The sequence below is a fragment of the Syngnathus scovelli genome, chromosome 2, assembly GCF_024217435.2.
Source record: "Syngnathus scovelli strain Florida chromosome 2, RoL_Ssco_1.2, whole genome shotgun sequence".
Taxonomy (NCBI): Eukaryota; Metazoa; Chordata; class Actinopteri; order Syngnathiformes; family Syngnathidae; genus Syngnathus; species Syngnathus scovelli.
This window is the reverse complement of record NC_090848.1, coordinates 22,710,657-22,733,478: the sequence shown is the minus strand read 5'-3', so window position 1 is coordinate 22,733,478 and position 22,822 is coordinate 22,710,657. Positions and strand designations below refer to the sequence as shown.

Genomic DNA, 22,822 nt, shown 5'->3' with positions numbered 1-22,822 from the left:
TAACCCACCTGATTAACTACCAAGAAAATATGCAACTACCCCAAGCCACATCATGCACAAAAGTTCAAATGAAAACTTTCAGAATTCTTAATGGAATTTTATTGTAGGTACTTTGTGAATTTCACCACATACCTGCAGGGCTGTAAAGGGTTACACCATAGAGAGTATGGTAGCACGCACAAATTCGCAACAAGCAGTTAGACTTCAACTTGGTTGGTAGCGACCAACAACAGGTTGGGATTTCCCCCAACCCCACCCCTTCCCAATACTACCCAAAAGTGGTGCTCTGACATTCGGGGGGTGGACGCAAATGACTTTCATCTGAACAGCAATTCGGAAGGCTATGGATAGAACAGGAAGCTGCTAAGTTGACAGTGACTCCCCAAAGAAGTAAATTCACTATGTTCACTAGAAGAGTTAGCCACTTAAAACATGTCACTACTGGTACTTTGGAAGCATCCTCTCTCACAGAGGTCTTCTCCCCCCATGTAATGAGGATCCAGAAAAAGGGAAGGAAGAAAAACAAAATTCACAGGTAGTGATTGCCCAGTGTGCATTTTCAACTCACTGAGCTTTGCAGTCCAATAGAAAGTCCTGTCCCATATGCTACCCTCCCCCTCAAGTGAGTCCCCCCCCTGATCATTATTAGTGAATTTGTGATGGGCAACACGTCTCTGGGCAGATGCATGTTAGACTTGAGGGAATGGTTGGAAATAAACACCTAGCTAGAGGAGATGAGACAATCAGTTCATGGCGTCAGGGTCCTCAATTTTCACTCCAGTCAATTGAGTGCAGTATGTATAATAAGCTTGAAGCCAGCATCCAACACTGCAGATCAAGACGAGAAGTGTGTCCACTTTTCTACAAGGACTTTATGGGTGAGAATATGACCAGGTGGCTCAGGCAGCATTCAGTAAATCTTGTATTGCTTTCTGTTGCGTCTCACTGAGCGCCACTATACACTGGGACCACAATCCTCCCGACATCTGGGAACACAAAAGCAATTAGTGGTCGTCATGCAGCAAGTGGTCAACAAGTTCACTCGGCTGCGTGACAATAGCAGAGGAGGAATTCACCTGTACTTGACGGACCACATTAGCCAGACGTTTACTGCAAGCATCTTCGCTCTTCACAGACTCGTTTGCTACTCCGTCAGCAATGATGGCAAAGAGTTTAGGTAGGTTGGAGTTGTCCGGTCCAAGGACAATAGGGTTGTTACTGGGTAAAGCAGAAATGAGAAAAGCATCACTTCAAGATGCCTGTTCCAGTCATCACACGACTCAAAGGAAGTGCAGATTGAATGCCATCATACCTTTCAATGAGATCACACAGGAAGTCAAAGGTGTGGACAGCCTCCTCTTTATCTTCATTGAGAGGTAACCATCTGATCCAGTGGGGGAGAATTTCATTGACATTTGCACACTCGGGCCGGAACCTCATTACTTTTCCAACAGCAGAGATGCAATTTTCTGTTGCGTTGACATTCTCCTTTGAGCGAGAATCGGCTGCCTGGATGACATTGAAGAGCAAGGGGATGGCCTCTGGAACGGGAAAACATGGGCCATGATGACATCTGCCGCCTCTCACGCGAAACCATCCTCAGACCAATGGAGTTTTTTTCCCGTGGAGTACCAAAATGCAAATGCACACATTTGCAAAAGCACTTCCTTGCATTGGGCAATTTTAGAATACAGGGAGTCCTTACGTACTATACAAAGAACTAGTCACACAGCAGCACAAAATGTTGTCTTATGGCGGTACTTATTTGAATAACTTGTTTTCACACAAATATTTACTCTACAATGGAACTGTCAATTACACAGAATCCTATTTTGCATGTAGGACACAATTTTGTAAACCGTAGTGTTCAATTGGGTCCAGGTTCTTGGTTTTACCCACATTTTGACAGCTCGCCTTTTATTTGGATCCACTCCTCCTCTGACTATGACTTCAATGATATTCCCAACTTTTGCAGTGACAAATCATGTTTATCACTGTTTACAATTGTCATTATGTAATTATGCACTGTTGTGACAGTCCCCTAAAGTTGTCATCTGGCAAATTTGCTCAACCCAATTCATATTGCTCTTCGACTCCACCATTGGTCCAAAATTGTTTTGTTATGTTTGCATAGCAACCCACTGACACCATCATTCAAGTGCACAGTGAAAATACAGGCCACACCAGCTTTTTTTTGCATGGATCTGCGGGACAAAAACTGTACCCCATAAAAATGCATACCACCTACACAAAAGGAATACAGGTTGTCAGTAGTACCTGTGCAGAACGTCCGGTAGTTCTCTCCTCCGTATTGTGCCATGACACCAACGCCATAGGCGGCTGCCTGGCGAACTTCGGGGCTAGAGTCGCACAGAGACTGCAACATTGGTCGCAGGAAGTACTCTGCGTATTTGAAGGATGAAGGGCTGCAGTGCTCCACCACATCATCAAAAATACACAGCCCCCACTGTCTGTCAGCCCATGGCCTATTTGGACACTGGAGCACAAAATAAAGTCAGGAATAACCGTGCAATAAATTCCTTCATTGGTGAGCCAAATGAATGAACACATACTATGAGCTGGACAATGAGCTGGAGCAGCTGTTCAAACCAAGGGAGCACCTTCTCCTTGTAACTGCTGAAAACAGAGTGCAGGACGTCCGACACCTTGGTCAGGATGTACACGTCGTTCTCATCCTGAGACACGAGCGAGGGGTTGTTAGGAGTGCACAGTGTTTCATGCAACATATGATTAACATTTACCTCATCTTGCAAGGTTTCCTCCACCTGCTCATCATAGTCTTCATCCTGCCTCTTAGCTGTAAGGACACATGTGGTGTGTCAAAATGAGAAATTTGTCCAAGGAGGCGACATGAAGTCTTTGCTTGTCAAGCCTCACCCTGCCTCAGCTCCTGGTTCTTGAAATGCTCCTCCAGTTTGCCTTTCAAAATGCCACCCAGCTCCTCAAAATGTTCATTGTTCAGACAGCCATCGCCCATCAGCTCGATGCACTAGGTGAGAAGAGAAAGAAAACTGAGCGCATTGAAATTCCTTTAAGTACGGCTCAACGATTTCAAAAAATAATCTTATTGTACCCCCTTCCACATCTCAATATTGAGGTTTAATATGGGCTTGTTTTTTCAAGGTCCTCTTTCCATTTTTTTTAACCAATTCAAGCAATAAAGAAATTACAATATTAATTATAATTCCCGGTATCCGCCGCTCCGCCATAGAGCAGGTCGTCCTGTTACTGGAATTTCGGCTGTGCAACCACCGCTCTGCCCGAGTCGTGTCCGTGCGTGACACACTTCACCCTCTTAACTCCAGTGCCACTGACACCGGCTGGGTGTGAATGTTTGGTGGTGCTCATAAGAGCCGCTGGTGCATGCTGGTGGCCACGCTTCCGTCAGTCTGCCCAAGGGCAGCTGTGGCTACTTACGTAGTTTACCACCACCAGATTGGGAATGTGTGAGTGAATGAATAAGGAGTATATCTACTGGAAAGAGTCTTTGAATGTCCAGAAAAGTGCTATGTTTAGGTATTATGGGTTTGGCTTGTACTAAATGGCTGTCACTTTGATTGGTTTATCAACTTTAGAGTTAATTTGACATGCAGATTTAAGCATGCTATGACAAATTGTACCAAAGTGTAGCGTAAACATTGGTAAAATTTGGTAGCGTAAACATAGATCAGATTACAACATAATGCAAACAAATCTATGGCTCCATCACTTTGTTTCATGAAACAATGGTACAGTATGTAAACATGTGGACTGAACTCCTTAAGCATTTAACTTATCTAGACACACTAGAAACAAAATATACCTATGCCAAATGATCTAAAGAAATTACGTTTTTTTTTTTATTTTGTAGCCTTTGTGAATTTTGCATATTGTACCGGCTACACTGTGATATTGATTTGAATCAATTAATTGCTCAGTCCTACGCCAAATAAAAACAGCTTTTAAACTCCCGCAGAACCAAATGTTTCCAGTAGAGAATATATGTCTGATACTGTCATGACTAAGTTAAGCAGTTTGGTTGATGACCACACTGCTTTTCCCGTAAGCCCGTCCATCTGAGATTTCCTACAGCATGTTAGCACTTAGCTAACAGCCTTTTTTTTTTTTACTAATGTTAATGGCAGTGATGCCGTGTTGAGAGTACTTTGGGGAAAAAAATGTACAACAAAGGGCACGAGGGAGAAAACACTGAGCTAGCAGGTTTCTGAATGGCAGGGAATCTGCTGAACTGAACACTTTGGGGAGGGCAAAAAAAAACAGCACAGCACAACAGCAACCATCTCTTGCAGCGAAATGACACGTTACCTTGGCAAAAGAGTGCATGATTTCCGACAGAACGTCCGAGTCCGGCTCCGTCCCGATGGCCTTGATTAGGGCGTCGCACATAAAGAGCCACATCTGAGTGAGGTACTCCAGTCCCCGAACCCGGGCGCATTCTAACAGCAGGGGCATGGACTCCGCTGCCGCCACTCGCACACGTGACAGAGTTAAGGAAATAACTCTTTAGTAAGCATTCCTCTTCCTGGCTGGTAGAATTATTTGGTTACATTTTTCTTTTGAGAGGAGTTCATTCATCCTTGCAAAATATTCGATGAGTCAAAAACAAGGATATCATCGTGGAAGTAGAACTTGAGTAAAGGAACCATCAGTTTCACCACTTGTTCAGTGTACTCTACAAAGCCTTCCTTCAACTCTTTGGCATAACATACCTGAAACACAAATATTAGTTGATCAATGGCAACGTTTTTGATGTCTTGTAGTACTTGAACAAAGGTTTACACTGTCACTTTACAAAAATAAAATGAATTTTATTGCGCTTGTATGTGACGGTCGCAAAAAATTGTGTAGAAGGAAGATTACACGATTTAAAACCATAAAATCAGAAAAAAGTCAAATTTTTCTCTCTTGTAATATGATAATATGACAAAATGTTGAACAGGATGAAATATTTTTGCAAGTCGCAGATGCTTACCAGCATCTGGCAAGCGGTGGACTTCTCCTCCAAGCCTGCGGTCTTGATGCCAAAACTCTGCTGGTCTCCCAGGTTGACAAACTCCCAGCCGTCATCCTCTGATATATTCTCCATATCCTGGGCTATAAGAAACATTGCTTGCTGAAACATTACCAAAATAAAAGCCAACAGTGCAAGCACAAAACTAACTTACTGTCAAGCAGAGCCACCTCGGGTTTGATGGAGGCAGTCTTCAATAGGGGGCCCATCACCACAGGAAGGTACTGCTGAAAATCCTTCCCCAGGATCTTGCACATCCTGGCCCAGGCTGAGATCATGTACGAGATCTTTATTTGAAAAATAAAACAAAATACGTTGCCAACCCACAAGCGCCTTGCAATGGTTTCAAGTACTACCAAGCTTTCTCACTTGTGGATCGTCATCATCCAGGTCTTTAAAGTCAGTCTGGGTTTTGAGAAGCAGCTGCATGACAGCATAGGCATCTGGCATGAACTAACAAAAACAAAAAAAAAATGGTTAGGACAACCAGAATGAGGGAGCATGCATCAGAAACTGCACTTGACGTACCTTCTCCTTGCCAACAGCGAGACCGATGAGACTGATGCACTCGATGGTTTTGCCCCGAAGTAGCCGCAGCTCCTTCTGCACGGCAATTTCCACAATATGTTTGAGCGAGGGCATGAATGAGTCGTAGTATGGCACAAACTTCTCCTCTGCAGTGTCCGCCACAGACGCAATAGAGGTCACCACTTGCTCAAGGACCAGTTTGGTTCCCTTTTGGAATAACTAGAGTTGAGAAGGAAAGAAAGAACTCTGAAGAACTTGAAGCTGCGCAGTGACTAAAATGGAAGATTTTAGTTTAGATGTCTGTCTACCTCTTGCAACTTGGCTACCATGATGAAATGGAGGTGCTTCACCAAGTTGTCAAGGGAAGGGATGAGCAGAGATTTGGGGCAGTCTTCTGTGAAATTAATAAGAGCCGCAGCAGCGTGCGCCTGCACTCGGGGGTTACTCTGGTCTTCCATGGTCTGAAGAAGTTTGGGGATCACCTAGACGGGAAGGAGGTCGTAGTCCACAAACAAAACTTTCAACTGGACCGACTCACTTTAATTTGACTTTACCTTATCGTGAAACTTCTTTTGGAAGGTCGGTGCAAAATCTGTAGCCATTTGTCCAATAGCGTTGCAGGCAGCATAGCGCACCCTCGGATGCTGAGGAGAATTGACTTTTGGTTGGTTTACCCCCGTTAATGAGCAGCATCGTTAAAATAGAAAAGAGTTCTTACTGGGTCAGCGCAATAATGCAGCACAGAGATGACCGTCTCATTAAGGATGGCCTCCATCTGCTGGTGGCAGCCTTCGCCAATGGCCGACAACGCCATCAGCCCAGCATGGCGATACTTCCAGTCGGCTGGAAACCAACACTAGCTTTATTTTACCTTCACCGCACTCCGGGGAAATGCATCTAACTACAAGTGCTATAGTTGCTGCCTGTCAATGTACATTTACTCACTGCTCTGCAGCATCTGCCTGATGTGTTGCTTGATCAGAGGCAAAATTATCTTTCCTCCCAGGCCACAAGCAATTCTGTCCAGAGCACTTTCTCCTGCTACTGCATTACTGTTTGGTGACAGAGGAAGCACCTCAGGAGACAGTGCTGCTTCAAGGTTTTTATTTGGGCAGCAGCATATAAGTTACCTGTCAAAATCATCATCCTCCAGCTCATCAGCCATGGCCCAGTCCTCATCCTCCTCAAGGTCCACCATCATAGCCAGCATCTGGGGCACTAGACACACATACCGATTTTTAATAACCGAGGAGTTCTCGAGAGTGTCTTCTGGTAACAAAGCATCAGTAGCAATCTGAGATAGCAGCGAATAATTAAGGATGACGCACCACTCTGAGCCACAATGGCGGTGTGTTTTCTCAACATGGCCGCTGCCGTCTCTGACAAGGTGACAATGACTTCCAATGCCAACTGTCTCTGCATGTTGGGTAAGTTGCCATCGGCGCAGAGCTGAAGAAACATGGCGAGTGTTGACATCAGAAGCATAGTATCCGGTTAACCGATATTTCGTTTGGCCTATATTTGCTATTTTTTAATTCTATGCATCGGCAATATTTGTGTTTAGTAGCGCTGATCTAAAGTCAGGCATGTCCGCTGGCAGCCCCCTTGTAAATGCTGCATTGGAACATGCAGTTCCTTCGTGAAGGATCCCAAACCAAAACGTTTGGAATACCAACTCAACAACAGGTAAAGCTTACATTCTGATATTTCAAAGTCCTATGGTCATACATTTACTGTATGATACTAGTAAACTATTAAGTGTTGCTTCAATTAGTGAAAGAAAAAAACCTAAGTGCACCGAACCGTCTGGAACTGGTAGCTATAGCTGGTTGGAAGTTCGCTAACTTGCAGTTCACTTGAAGGACTATAGTTGAAAGCTATCAGGAATTTGCTTACATAATGTTATTAGTTGCAATGTTATAAGTTAAGTTTTATTTTTCCACAAGTCTGAGAATTATAGTCTGTGCGTGAGGTGGAGGTGTAGCGCTTACAAACGCTGCACTCCGCCCACACACTATTGGAGGAGAAAAGAACTGCATGACATTTTTTGGGGGAATCATGATAGTTGATGCAGACACTAGCCAGGTTTCCATCCAACGTATTTGCATTAATGATATTCAGCTCAAGAATCTATTGAGTACTGCGAGTAAAAGTGGACTTAATTAGCGTAATAGTGATGTCGCAGTTATATTCCTTATTAAACCTGTCTAACGTTAACAGTCAATATAAAAAAAATCACTCAGGGTTTAGCACTGCTTTTGAATACAAGGATGAGAAACAAGACAAAGTTATTTATCAATTTTTTTTATTGATTCTGAATGGTGTTGGATCTTTTACACTTTATTTTGAAAATACATTAGCTTGAATTTTTTTTTTTCTTTTTCTAATTGGGCTCACCACCTGTGGGAGGGGCCAAAGGGGTCGGGTGCAGTGTGAGCTGGGCGGCGGCCGAAGGCAGGGACCTTGGCGGTCTGATCCCCGGCTGCAGAAGCTGGCTCTTGGGACATGAAATGTCACCTCTCTGGCTGGAAAGGAGCCCGAGCTGGTGTGCGAGGCAGAAAAATTCCGACTAGATATAGTCGGACTAGCCTCCACGCAGTTTGGGTTCCGGTACAAGCCCTTTCGAGAGGGGCTGGACTCTCTTCCACTCTGGAGTTGCCCACAGTGAGAGGCGTCGAGCAGGTGTGGGTATACTTATTGCCCCCCGGCTGGGCGCCTGCACATTGAGGTTCACCCCGGTGAACGAGAGGGTAGCCTCCGTCCGCCTTCGGGTGGGGGGACGGGTCCTGACTGTGTCTATGCACCAAACGGCAGCTCAGAGTACCCACCCTTCTTGGACTCCCTGGAGGAAGTGCTGGAGAGCGCTCCTTCTGGGGACTCCATCGTTCTACTGGGTGACTTCAATGCTCACGTGGGCAATGACAGTGAGACCTGGAAGGGCGTGATTGGGAGGAACGGCCCCCCCCCGATCTGAACCTAAGCGGTGTTCTATTGTTGGACTTCTGTGCTCGATATGGATTTTCAATAATGAACACCATGATCGAGCATAAGGGTGTCCATGTGTGCACTTGGCACCGGGACACCCTAGGCCGCAGTTCGATGATCGACTTTGTCATCGTGTCATCGGATTTGCGGCCGCATGTTTTGGACACTCGGGTGAAGAGAGGGGCGGAGCTGTCAACTGATCACCACCTGGTGGTGGGTTGGCTCCGATGGTAGGGGAAGATGCCAGTCCGACCTGGCAGACCCAAACGCTCTGTGAGGGTCTGCTGGGAACGTCTGGCAGAATCTGCTTTCAGGAAGAGCTTTAACTCCCACCTCCGGCAGAGCTTTTCCCACGTCCCGGGGGAGGCGGGGGACATTGAGTCTGAGCGGACCATGTTCCGCGCCTCCAGTGTTGAGGCGGCCGACCGATGCTGTGGCCGTAAGGTCGTTGGTGCCTGTCGTGGCGGCAATCCCCGAACCCGCTGGTGGACACCGGCGGTGAGGGATGCCGTCAAGCTGAAGGAGTCCTATCGGGCCGTTTTGGCCTGCGGGACTCCGGAGGCAGCTGACAGGTACCGGATGGCTAAGCGGAACGTAGCTTCGGCGGTTGCTGAGGCAAAAACCCAGGCGTGGGAGGAGTTTGGTGAGGCCATGGAGAATGACTTCCGGACGGCTTTGAGGAAATTCTGGTCCACCATCCGGCGTCTAAGGAGAGGGAAGCAGTGCAACGTCAACACTGTTTACAGTGGGGATGGCGTGCTGCTGACCTCGACTCGGGATGTCATGAGTCGGTGGGGAGAATACGTCGAAGACCTCCAATCTCTGGGGTCGAAGTCACTGAGGTAGTTAAAAAAACTCCTCGGTGGCAAGGCCCCGGGGGTGGATGAGATCCACCCGGAGTTCTTAAAGGCTCTGGATGTTGTGGGGCTGTCATGGCTGACACGCCTCTACAACATTGCGTGGACATCGGGGACAATGCCTCTGGATTGGCAGACTGGGGTGGTGGTTCCCCTCTTTAAGAAGGGGGACTGGAGGGTGTGTTCCAATTACAGGGGAATCACACTCCTCAGCCTCCCCGGTAAGGTCTGTTCAGGGGTGCTGAAGAGGAGGATCCGTCGGGAGGTCGAACCTTGGACTCAGGAGGAGCAGTGTGGCTTTCGTCCTGGCCGTGGAACAGTGGACCAGCTCTACACCCTCAGCAGGATCCTCGAGGGTGCATGGGAGTTCGCCCAACCAGTCCACATGTGTTTTGTGGACTTGGAGAAGGCGTTCGACCGTGTCCCTCGGGAGGTTCTGTGGAGGGTGCTTCGAGAGTACGGGGTGCCGAGCCAACTGATAAGGGCGATTCGGTCCCTGTATCACCGATGCCAGAGTCTGGTCCGCATTTCCGGCAGTAAGTCAGATTCGTTCCCAGTGAGGGTTGGACTCCGCCAAGGATGCCCTTTGTCACCGATTCTGTTCGTAATTTTTATGGACAGAATTTCTAGGCGCAGCCGAGGCGTTGAGGGGGTCCGGTTTGGGGACCTCAGCATCACATCTCTGCTTTTTGCAGATGACGTGGTGCTGTTGGCTTCTTCAGGCCGTGATCTCCAGCTCTCGCTGTAACGGTTCGCAGCCGAGTGTGAAGCGGTCGGGATGAGGGTCAGCACCTCCAAATCCGAGTCCATGGCCCTCGATCGGAAAAGGGTGAAATGCCCTCTCCGGATCGGGGATGAGATCCTGCCCCAAGTAGAGGAGTACAAGTATCTTGGAGTCTTGTTCACGAGTGAGGGGAGGATGGAGCGCAAGATCGACAGGCGGATCGGTGCAGCGTCGGCAGTAATGCGGACCCTGTACCGGTCCGTTGCGGTGAAGAGAGAGCTGAGCCAAAAGGCAAAGCTCTCAATTTACCGGTCGATTTACGCTCCTACCCTCACCTATGGTCACGAGCTATGGGTTGTGACCGAAAGAACGAGATCCCGGATACAAGCGGCCGAAATGAGTTTTCTCCTCAGGATGTCCGTGCTCTCCCTTAGAGATAGGGTAAGAAGCTCTGTCATCCGGGAGAGACTGAGTAGAGTCGCTACTCCTCCACATTGAGAGGAGCCAGATGAGGTGGCTCGGGCATCTTATCAGGATACTCCTGGACGCCTCCCTGGGGAGGTGTTCCAGGCATGTCCCACCGGTAGGAGACCCCGGGGACGACCTAGAACGAGCTGGAGAGACTGTCTCTCAGCTGGCCTGGAAACGCCTTGGGATGCCCCGGGATGAGCTGGATGAAGTGGCTGGGGAGAAGGAAGTCTGGGAGTCCCTCCTAAAGCTGCTGCCCCCGCGACCCGACCCCGGATAAGCGGAAGAAGATGGATGGAAAATTCTAATATTAGATTGTAAATGTGTATAAATATTGGAATTACAGACAGAATTGAAGATACTAAAATACTAACTAAATGTTTCCTCTGTTTAGTAATTGCTGTCTAGTGGCAAAACAACAAAAATCAAAATCTACTAGTATGGCAGCGTTTCACTGAGCCAACACCAGTAGTGCAGTATCTGCAATGGACCGGTGAGCTCGGGAGCGGAAAAGGGTAAAACACAACCAATTTGTGGAGTCACCTAAGGTGCCACCACCTCCAAATATACAAGGATGCACAGAAAAAAAAAAAAAAGAGGAAGCAGGTGCCTCTACAGCCAAACTGGTCTTTAATATGCAATGATGGATTTTTTTACATTTATTTTGATAGTTTAATATTTATTCGTAACATTTATTTTATTTACACGTCCTCTGACCTCTAAATATCAGCATCGGTTATAGAAAATCTCATATCAGTCGACACCTAATCCAGTGCAGTGCAAAATTAATGCTGCATGGTTTCCCAACTCACCTTGAGGCAGAGTTGCAGAGTGGCCTCCAAGTTTGGTCTCAGATATTTAGGTGCCGTGTCGGCAATTTCCACCAAAGACTTGAGGACCGAGTCGTCTCCCTGGTAGCAGGACTCATTCACTGCCTGATCAGAACCAACAATGGCAGGCATTAACCGTGCAAATTCATGGTTTCTAAAATGCACCGTTCCAATTTATTCTAGGCAGCTGTTTTTTGATACATTCTATAGGTTGCAAAGAACTGAAAATAATCCACTTATTAAATTTGAAGCATTAGGTGGTAGATTGTTGTAGCAATCAAAAGCAATTTTAAGACAGACCATCTTAACAGGTAAAGTTCCAGCTTTCTTGCTCCCATTGAAATTCCTTTGCAGGGTGTCAAACTAGCCTCCCACAGCTGCAGTTTGAATGTGAACTGGCTCTCAAATCTCACAGAGCTTTGCTTGAGGATGCGCCAACAGTTCTGAACGGGACTGAGGTCGGGCACACACACACACACTTGAGTTTTGAACCTTTGAAGCATCCTTCTTAAGCAAAAGGGCTATGAGAGAAGGAGGCAGTAGTAAAAAATCAGTGAGGCTAGCGCAGGGGTGGGCAAACTTTATAACTGGCGGGCCGAATTTGGTTCCAAATTTTGATCGGGGGGCCGAACCAGGAGCAGATGCATGTAGTGTTTGTGTGACGTAATAGAAATTACATGTAAAGGTCATTGCATAAAAGGTTTGTGCTTTTAGTCGGTAGCATGGACATTCAAAAAAAGCTTTTTGAAAACAAATGCATTTATTAACAGCATTAAACAAATATTTCACCAAAAAACTACTATCAGTGATTCTCATTAAATATGACACTGTTATTATGAATAATAGTTTCCATCGCTTCAGCGCCTGCAGGTCAGATTTATGAAACATGTTTATCTAATGAGGCGAAATCACATCAAACGGCAAACATTCTGACCAAATATATCTTGAAGAATCAGTGAAAGAATACTTCTAAATAAAGTAATAAAGAAATCAATAGTATTGTTGTTCTCCCTTTTTTGCTCGTGCATCATGGTCTGGAGTAAAATTTGTTGTGGTAACTCTTAGGATAGAGCCGAGGTGTCGGTCCGTTAACCGAGAGCTGTGACGGACTTTGTTCACGTTCATGTGGCGGAACGTCTGCTCAGACACGTAGGTTGAGCCAAATTGTCCTCTCTCTCTTTTTTTTTTTAAACACTCGGCACTCAGTGTCCACCTTTCTTTTCCTCGGGCCACTCATTTTAGTGGAAGGATTCCAGGGGAAGGTTTGTGGGTGGCATTAACGTAAAATTGTATCTGAAAGCTCAGCGCGCGAGTTACGAGAATGCTGACGTCACAGCCCACACTCGAAATTTGGCACTGATGGAAATAGAGCGCGGAGTGCGCCGGGTCCGTACTACTTAGTACGTACACACACTTGTGAGTGCGCACCGAGCTTTCTGACACGGCTTCCGGGAGTAAATGCGCGGGCGGGCGCTTCCCCATCTATTGGGGAAACATACTAATTGCAGGAAAAATGACCCCAAAAAAAGTTCAATAATACAATTTATTCACGTTTGGCGGGCCGGATTAAACGGCCCCGCGGGCCGGATTTGGCCCGCGGGCCGTAGTTTGCCCATGTCTGGGCTAGCAGGTAGTTCACATCCAGACAGCACCTCTGGGAGACTATTTTACATCCTTGAAAGAAATTCAAGCAGAAGCTCGCAAGTTCAGTCAAGATTCCCCCAATGCAATATAAGCCTGGCAGGTCGCCATACTTTTGTACCACCACCATCCACCCACCCCGGCCGGCCAGGCTTTGGGTGGTGTTGAGAACGTACCTACTATATCACAGGCAGAGCAAGCAGACACGCAACCAAATTAAACGTTGATAAACGCTCCAAATAATGTTTTAATTCAATCTAACTCATTTAGTATCCTTAAAGTAATTGTTTGAATTAAAAAGGTGAATTTGTTTAGCTGTGATTCATCATCCACTGCTTCTTACCGATGTTTTTCACCATGGTAATGTTTAAGGAAAATGTTGCGATTGTGACAACAATCCTTGCAAGTTCAAAAGCCAGCCTAATAGATTTGTGACGGAAGAATGGGCAAGAATCTTACGTTCAGGATGCCTGGCAGTAGGTCGGAGAAATGCTTAAGCAGGACTGAGTTGCTTTCATTGGACAGGACAAAAGAGGATGCAGCCCGGGCGGCCAACGTACGGATCTGAAGGGTGCGGAATGCATAAGAAACTAATCACAAACGTTTCTAGCGTCAACTGATCCGACCTAAACTTTAGGCACGTTTTACCTGAGGGTTTGCTTGATCGTGCATGCACTGAACAAGCATGCGCTTGATAACGTCCATGTAATGCTGCTGCTGGTTGCCAAAGATTCCTGGGAAGTTCCTAGAAACAAGCAAGAGAAACTTTTAGCCAGAAAAAAATCTGAAGAACATCCACTAAAGAAAAGGTTTCACAATTCAGAAAGATTTGGAATCCTGATCATCAACATCACACACACACACGACTGCAGTGAATACGACGACTAGAATGAATCTCACCAGAATATGTGTAAGGCTGCTTCTCGCAGGCCAACATTGTCTGAATTGACAGAGTCAAAAAGAAACTTGAGCACCTCCGGCCACTGGTTGTTCCCATCATCATCTAGAGTTCAAAATAAGAACTATTATATAAACCCTGTGATGGAAAGTTAACTCCTAATATGACATTGGAACGGATTCAAATATTACCAATGAGGTTGCGGGTGAGCTCTGCCGCGATGTCGCAGACCTTCCTGCGGATGTTTGGTGAAGTCTCCTGTTGGATGCTGGTAAGAAGTTCAGTTTTGATGGCTGTCTGCATGTCAACTGTGAGGCCGGGGTAAATCTCTTCAAAGGAGGATGACAGCAGTCGTCGCAGAAGCACTGCTGCCATCTGTCTGACCTGGTGGGTGGAGAACAAAAATACTATTCAACGACCCCCCCCCCCCATTTTTTGCCATAAACAACCCTTTTGCAATCTAGGCGGCATCCTCCCCAGAAGGAGCGTTTCTCAGCCTTCTCCCATTTCAAAAACTAAAAATATCAGCTTGGAGGTAACGAGAAGGCGTCCTAGCGCAGGGACCAAGCAGCCAGTAGACTCGCACACATGCCCCAATACCAAAGCTATGACTCATAGCAAGCAGTTGTCATAGCCAAAATGAGAGGACTACGTTTGTCAGCGAAATATTTAACATGTGCATGTTGGCTTCTTTGAAGTGTACAGATGCGCACGTACCTCCTCTGCAGCAGATGGATCTCTGATGGCCTGAAGAAGGAACGTGATCTTTGTTTGACCGGGGATAGTGTCATAGGTCTCCTGGAAATACAGAATAGACAGCGGTTAGAGGCTGGATTTTCAATACATGGGTCAAGTGACAATTCTGATTTTTTATTTTGTCCTTCAGCGGAAGCTCAGGTGTGCATGTGCTCCTCAGGCAGTCCTGTCTACATTCTACCGTGGCACCATTGAGAGCGTCCTCCTCACCAGTTGCATCGCTGTCTGGGGTGATAGCTGCACTGAACAGAACTTGAAGGCCCTGCAGCGCATAGTGAATACGGCTGGTAAGGTTATTGGTGCTTCGCTCCCCTCCCTGAAGGACATTTACACCTCCCATCTCGCCCGCAAGGCAACCACGATTGCGAGTGATGTGAGTCACCCAGCTCACTCTTTGTTTGACCTTCTGCCCTCTGGGAAGAGGTACAGGAGCCTGCGCTCCCGCACCACCAGACTCGCCAACAGCTTCTTTCTCCAGGCTGTTAGGGCCCTGAACTCGCTACCCCCTTCTGCGTAGCGTGTGGCACTGTTGCGCTATTTTCTGGAATGTCTGCTGTACGCTCGCTTGCTCCTTTTTGCTCCTCTTATTTATTTGTTGTGTTATTTATTCATTATTTATTCAGCATGCTGTTGTTTACGTGATTGTCTATTGTGGGCCATTTCTTGTCATCGTGGGATAGCGGGGAACGAAATTTCGGTTTCTTTGTGCGTCTTTGGCATGTGGAGAAATTGACAATAAAGCTGACTTTGACATTTGCGATAGGCAGTGTAACAACAACAAATCAATTCAGATTGGAAATCTTCACAATGAGAATAAGCATCTTGGTTTGTGATTTATCTATAACCTGTACAACTCAATTGCAAAACAAGATTTTTAAATGGGATTTAAAAAAAAAAAAAAAAAAAGACAAATACAATAACCTGATGGCAAAAATATGCATACCCTCAAAGTATTACTTTGTCACTGCAACTTCAGTCCACATTAGAGGACTCAATCTTTTGGGTTAGGACGATCGGGATGTCATAATGTAAAATGGCAATACTTGACAACTGCTCTTTGCAAAAACACTGTCAGATTGTGAGGGGAGTCTCCTGTGAACAGACATCTTCAGATCTCCTGAAGACGTTTGATCCGATTCCCTTCTGGACATAATACTTTATGGCATAAACTGTATTTTGTATTTGCAGTACCCACAGTAGGGTAGGCCGCAGTAGCTACAAAGCAAGGACCTGGCAAGATTGCTGCATTTGGCACCAGTGACTGCTAAGCAATTGAACAGACGGTAGGCTGAGACTTTTCCCCCTAGTTTGGACGTGAAGTAGGCCAAAGCTCAAATGAATTTGTCACCAAGGAGTAGGAGACGTATATTTGTATGTAAACTCAAAAATACTAAACTCGCATGTTTCAGTCACCGATCACAATTTTTCTGGCTTGTTAAGACTTGTTAAACTTTAAAAAGGCTGACCAGTCAATCCCCATTTTTTAAATTATGAAACGCATACCTTTGATGTTCCAATCTTGTTTTATTGTAAAGCACCAAACAATACCAATGAAACAACACAAACGGTTGTTTTAGCTGCAGGGAGTTGTAGTCCTCTACAAAAAGTAAGTCTATTAGTAATGACCAGTGTTGGGACAAAGGGGGTTAGAAGTAACGATGTTACTAAGACCACTATAGTTTTTCAATAACGGATGATCTACTCAATTACTATCTTAATTGTTATAACGCCGTTACAGTTACTAAAAGTGAAATGTGGCTTTGTGACTAAGTGAAGAAGTTGGCATACCTGGTATGTTTTTCACCATTGGACTGTAAGAAGACAACACTGTTAACATTATCATATAGCGAATTGTCGGCCACTCCATGCTGTAACTTCTCAAGACCAATGCCAGAATCTGCTGCCTGCTCCAATAGATTTCATTTAGATAATATTTAAAAAATATATAGATTTTTAAGCGGCATGTTCTCGGCCGACGACTTACGATAAAAATAACCGACCCTCATGATAACAATGTTTGTAAAATGACCACAATGTTCCCCAATAAATGTGTCACTAAACATTTGAAGTCGTATATAGAGGTAATAGCCATCCATTTCTATCCCAGCTGTCATCAGGCAGTAGGCGGGGGACATCCTAAACTGGTTGCCAGCCAATCGCAGGGCACACAGAGATGAACAACTACTCGCACTCACACCTACGGGCAATTTGGAGTGGTCAATCGGCCTACCATGCATGTCTTTGGAATGTGGGAGGAAACCGGAGTACCCAGAGAAAACTCACATGGGCACGTGGAGAACATGCAAACTTCACACAGGGAGGGCCGGAGGTGGAATTGAACCCGCACCCTCTGAACGGTGAGGCAGACGTGCTAACCAGGGCTGTGGACTCGGTCGGACTTTTGCACCGAGTCCGAGTCCGTCTGTCCATTTTTTCTGTTAATTCATGTGACTGCTTAGTCTTTAATCAAGGCTAATTTAGATCAAAATCTACCAGAACTGCTTTCACACTGGCTGGTTCGGCTTATTTAGGTAGGATCCCTTGCTGAGAGCGCGGACGTAAAAGTGAGGCGACGTTCCAATTGGACGTCGGATTGATAACATTTTCCCTGCCCTACCGGAGTTGTGCTAGTTCATAACGTAGATCACTCATGGCATAGTCATAAATGTACGGTTGACAATTTAACCGATAGAAGTGGATACATTGGAACATCACCTACACTCTAATATATTATTTGACATGGTATTAAATGCGTGGCTTTACAAAAATAGTCATTGAAGCCCACCCTTAGCCCTGAGTGCCATTGGCATGAGGCAAAACGCTTGAAAACACACACACTCGCCCAATTAAATAACCATTCTGAAACACAGGACATGTAAGATAATATTTTTTAATCATTAATTACACCATTATAGCTCAGACATTTATCTAAACACAAATAATAATAATTTGTGACGACCCCACAACTATCGAAACACATCAATGATATAAGCCGGGTGACATAATCGTCCTTGACATTGGTACATAATGTAAACATTAGCCTAAGTGCAATTCAACGTGGCCGCATTGATCGTAAGCAGGGCTGTGGACAGTATTCCTACGCGCATTCTCAGCAGCATGATGAAAATAAAATTGAACGTATTTTTTTTATTGTCGGACTCGGTCAAAATCAGCACCGAGTCTGAGTCCGGCAAAAATGATCGAGTCCGACCGAGTCCCCGAGTCCACAGCCCTGGTGCTAACCAGTGCGTCACCGTACCACCCGTAGAGGTCATATGTTGACAATAATTTGAGATTAGTAACCTCACAATCATCTTTCCACAAAACGCTGAGCTAGCAGTTTTGATGTGCAGTGGCAGGACAAATTTACCGTGCTCAAATATACTATGGAAGGAATGCTCTGTAAAAATGTCAGATGCATTGTGCTAACCATGAGCCTTCCAGACGTAATCATTCAGATACACAAGACAGACTGCAGATGCGAAGAGGCCATTATTGGCACTCAAAATCTTAATTTATGATAAGCAGTTCAGAAATTGGATGGCTGGATGAAAAAAAAAATATTTACTATCATGTCTCTATCAGAATATGAGCCTTAATAAATGCATGGATTTTTTTTCCCCTCAAAGCTGACAAAACTCCTTAGTACAGCTGCACAACATTGGAAACACATGTGACATGGGTGTTGAGAATTAGGATTTAAGGTTGCACCCGATTAACACATTCATAGTATTGCATATGGATTTATTGCATATATTTGCGATACGCATATTGCATGTGACATTATCTCAATGAATATTTGTCTTCACAAAATATTGCGCAGTAGTACCCCTTAACCTCAAAGCGAGTCACTTGGACAACTGCTGCAATATAGTGATTCTAAGGCGGAGGCACTGGACTAAAAGGCCCACATGAGAATCTCTTATGAAAGGTAAAATGTGGAGTTTGAAACAATGACCTGAAATCTGTTCAACTACAATTATAACTTGACAAACAATACACTTCTGTTATTTCTTTAACACCACCGCTCCTATATTTCTATTTTAGTAATATAAAGAATAATATATGTAATCACAATTATTGGGGGCAGGGCAGAGGGGTCAAAATCCTTCTGCCTTACCCAAAATTATGGAAGCTGCATCAAAATTACAATGAAACATAATGACTTCAATGTATGACCCAGCCTCTGTGAATGTCCGATAAAATAATCAGGGGACTCTAACATGGGTAGCCCTCCCGGAATAAACTGATTGTACGGACATTGAACGGGTCAGAGACTGATGTATGGTTGACATGATACGCTCAGCTAATATGTTCAACTTAAGTATAATTGATGACCAGTTGCAATCGTTCGCACGGAGGTAGAGAGTTCGCGCTTAAAATACGTCAGATTGCGGACTATTGATGGTTAAAAAGGCCCAAATATCTTTTAGAAACTGTTGGATACTGCAGCGGTCCAGGACAATCCTCGTAATACCAAAGCTTTGGCGCGACAAGCGGGTCGTCATTGTGCACTAAGACGACAGCTCGACTCAAACAAGTCAGTCGAGAATCGAGATAATATCATAAAAGATGGCAGGTGGATGATTAGAGTTTGAGGAAAGTCCCAATTGTGTCATAACAGAGTGTCTCTTAGTTACATTAAGCAAGAAAAGTAAAATTTTATTCAGCAGTTGCGCGCGCACATTAGCGCACCCTAAAACAGAGCCGTTCATTTATGTTGCTTGTGACACAGCGCGACCCTTGCTTCCGCATCAATATTTTTACAACACAACAAATGACTAACACTCGCTAATCGGTGCTAATTTCCAATCCCTGCTACGTTAGCCACCGGGAAGTAGCTTGGGTTATGTAGCTCCATGCTACTTCCTGAACACTAGGGTTAGCTCGACGCCTAGCTATCACACCAGCTGACGACTTGATATACCACCAATACCACCGGGACATTTTACACTCAATATACGCGACTGTCAACGACGCAAACCGCGTGTGGGTGCGTGCAACACTGCGAATGTCACGAAGATGATTCCTGTTTCCGAGTTCACTCGTGCCCACCAAAACTACGCACTACGGTCCGACAGGTTAGCATTGTAGCGTTAGCTGACCACTAGCCAATGCTGGATCAGATTGCACGTGGGCTACCGAACTTGACGCGCGGCTACACATAGCACTAGCAGGGCGGTTAGCTTCGGCTACAGAAGACGCGCCACTTTGCTACACCTTCCTTCGACAGGCGTGAAACTAATGGAACCGTTGAATCCTTACCTCTGATTGTTTCCTGACATTGTTGTCAGGGCTCATCAGGTTACCCAGCAGGAGGTAGAATTGCTGCTGTTCCGCCATTGCAGAGATCCCGAAAGACCAGCCCGGTGGAGACGCGGCGACTTGAGGCCGGCAGTCCCAGCTTCTGTGGCACGACGGCGTTAGCCTCCTATTGGTTTATTTCAGCAAATGTTCTTAAAAGCCATTGGTCATTGGATGGCCCATAGACGCGCGCCATTGGCTCAAATGATTTCTGTTCGTCTATTGGACGGACTGTCTGTCGAAAAGTGAGTGTCTCTAATAAATGTATCAAATCGCGGGAAAACGCTCATTAGAATATGAATAAGAAAACCAAAAAAGCGCTACTTGTGTGCGTGTAGGTTTCACAAAAACAAACAGACAAACAAACAAACAAATAAATAAAGGGAAATGTGCTTTCGGGAGTTTGCAAACATATTTTTTAAGGTTGTGTTAAACTTATAATCATATTAATATCTAGTATTGGAGTGCTCGTGTGGATTGGTGGGGGGCGAAGAATGTGCAGGCAAACTGCATGAACTTGTTTTCGTTGAAGTGTTGTGTATAGGCCCAGACAGGGAGTACCGGACGAGAACACCTCAAGGTCGTTGAGGAACGAGAACAACAGCACGTCTATGTGGCACGGCTTCGCGGGGAAATCCAACCACCTGACCTCAGCGATAACACCGACACGGGGAGGAGACGGCCATCGACCAATCATCTCACAATATTTTGCATGCTTTAATATTCATATTGTGTTTCTTTAAAACTGGGCAACCCGGAAGAATGTGTCGTCTTTTGGTGGTCACAAAAACGCACGAGTTTTAGTGTGAGGGACCCGGGACCCAGGCCTGTATTAGTGCGCTTTGTCAGGAATAAACAATTGGTAAATTTGGTCTGATTGATCTACTGGTCTTCTCTTTGACAGAACGAACTCGCAAAATTGTTAGGTGCGCCAGTGTGTGGATTAGGACATACCAATTTATGTGTTAAGTGTTGATCGCAATTCGGAGTCAGATCAATAACTAAAATCCGTAACCTAACACAAACAAATAAATTATCAATAAACACATCAGTGTGTGTGTGTGACATGGTGGACAAAAGTCGTAACTAAGAAACCCCCACGCAGTACCTTTGATTCAGTACGTATTTTTAAATGGTATTTTGACTAGTATTATTGGAGTATAACAGAAAATTGGGGTGAAACAAGAATTTAATAACAATGAAATGTTGGTTCCTTTCCATCTTTCAAGAGAGGAAAGCATTTAAACGCAATATAAATTTTTCAAACTATGATATTCCAGCAACATAAAACGTGCATAGTGACAATCACAAATTATTCTATGACTTTTTCTTATTAAACAGTCCCTGATAAGTCTTGCCACTTATCAATTTTCTAGAAATAACATTAACCTGACTTTGTTAAGATGACCCTGCTTAGCACGTCCACCTCACAGTTCAGAGGTGTAGGGTTTGAATCCAGCTCTGGCCATGGAGTTTGCTTGTTCTCCCCATGCCTGTGAGGGTTTTCACCAGGTACTCCTATATCCTCCCACATTCCAAAAGTTGAACGGGCACTCTAAATTGTCCGTAGGTGTGATAATGAGTGTGAATTGTGTTTGTCTAACCCTGCGACTGGCTGGCGACCAGTACAGGGTCACTCCCCCTACCCTCGTGAGGATAAGCAGTTCGGATGATGAAAGGATGACTTACGTAATCCATTGGTTTTAGAAATGGCTCATGTGAAAATAATGTTTAATGCACTAAAATAAATTTGCTTTATTGTAAAAATATTGACCATTTAATGAACATAGAACGGTCAACAAACATTTTGTCACCTACAGACAGTTATGTGAAAACTGAACAAATGTACTAAATACAAAAATATGTTGCATAACATCAGCAAATTAAGGTGCTTCTTGTGTGACTTTCGTGAGCTTGAGGACGGAATCCATTTGCTTCAGCAATAATTATCCCAATTTATTGATTAAATCATCAAGAATAGCAAAGCAAATCATTTTACAAGGATCCCAGGGTTCATCAAGATTGTTTAGGTCGTCTGTCTTTGTGACTGGGCCGGCCAGTCCTTGAGCTGATCTTTTTCGTGTTAAGGAACTTTTATGTAGAGATGAATGAATGTAATGGAGCACCATCCTGCTGCAAATTTGATGCCTTACGTCTTGATATTTTAGGTTACTGATATTGCCTTCCTCCCTGCAAATCTCTCATACGCCCGCGTACCAGATGTAACCCCAGTCCATCATTTTGCCGCCACCAAACGTAACGGTTTCCTGGGTGAATCTTCTATCCATGTGGGTCTAAGGCAGGGGTCACCAACCTTTCTTAAACCGAGAGCTACTTCCTGGGTACTGATTAAGGCAAAGGGCTACCAGTTTGACACGCACTTCTGAAATAGCAAATTTGCTCAATTTGGCTTTCACTATGTGTTATTATTGTCATTTCCAGTTCATATGTAAGTGTGATTTTAACAAGAATAGCAAAAATACAGTCAAACCTTGGTTTCTGACCACAATCCGTTCCAGAAGGTGGTTCGAGAAGCGAATCGGTCGAATTCCGAATCTATTTTTCCCATTACAAATAATGGGAATTTTTTTTATCCGTTTCAAGACAAAACACCCCGCCTTTTTTAAGCATTATTTTTCATTTGCGCATATTTGTCCGATCGCGCAACTGCAGCTCACCGCCGAACGTGCAACCGTAGCGCGTCGCCCACCGCGCAACTGCACCACGCTGGTCGCATTATTGTGACAGAGCCGTCGCTGTAATTTAGAAAATATTTTTAAAGTCCTGATGTAGTTTCAA

The 22,822-nt window shown here is 45.0% G+C and overlaps 1 protein-coding gene and 1 long non-coding RNA gene across 2 annotated transcripts; one reads left to right on the top strand and one right to left on the bottom strand.

Moving 5' to 3' along the window:
• Window positions 1-76: 76 nt before the first annotated feature.
• On the bottom strand, window positions 77-20,153 carry kpnb3 (karyopherin (importin) beta 3). Its single transcript, XM_049754578.1, has 26 exons — window positions 19,985-20,153; window positions 14,681-14,761; window positions 14,155-14,347; window positions 13,966-14,068; window positions 13,714-13,810; window positions 13,525-13,629; window positions 11,407-11,529; window positions 6,889-7,009; window positions 6,691-6,778; window positions 6,506-6,612; window positions 6,279-6,403; window positions 6,115-6,204; window positions 5,869-6,042; window positions 5,561-5,779; window positions 5,402-5,485; window positions 5,187-5,319; window positions 4,994-5,115; window positions 4,634-4,730; window positions 4,327-4,499; window positions 2,899-3,010; window positions 2,763-2,818; window positions 2,574-2,696; window positions 2,278-2,497; window positions 1,313-1,541; window positions 1,077-1,218; window positions 77-986 (listed from the first exon to the last, which is right to left on the bottom strand). The coding sequence occupies exons 1-26, from the start codon at window positions 20,060-20,062 to the stop codon at window positions 900-902; spliced, it is 3,282 nt and encodes a 1,093-aa protein (XP_049610535.1). The 5' UTR covers window positions 20,063-20,153; the 3' UTR covers window positions 77-899.
• Window positions 20,131-20,895, top strand: LOC125988975 (uncharacterized). The gene is made up of 2 exons (XR_007488563.1): window positions 20,131-20,268; window positions 20,556-20,895. It is a non-coding gene; the product is annotated as an uncharacterized lncRNA (long non-coding RNA).
• The last annotated feature ends 1,927 nt before the right edge of the window (window positions 20,896-22,822 follow it).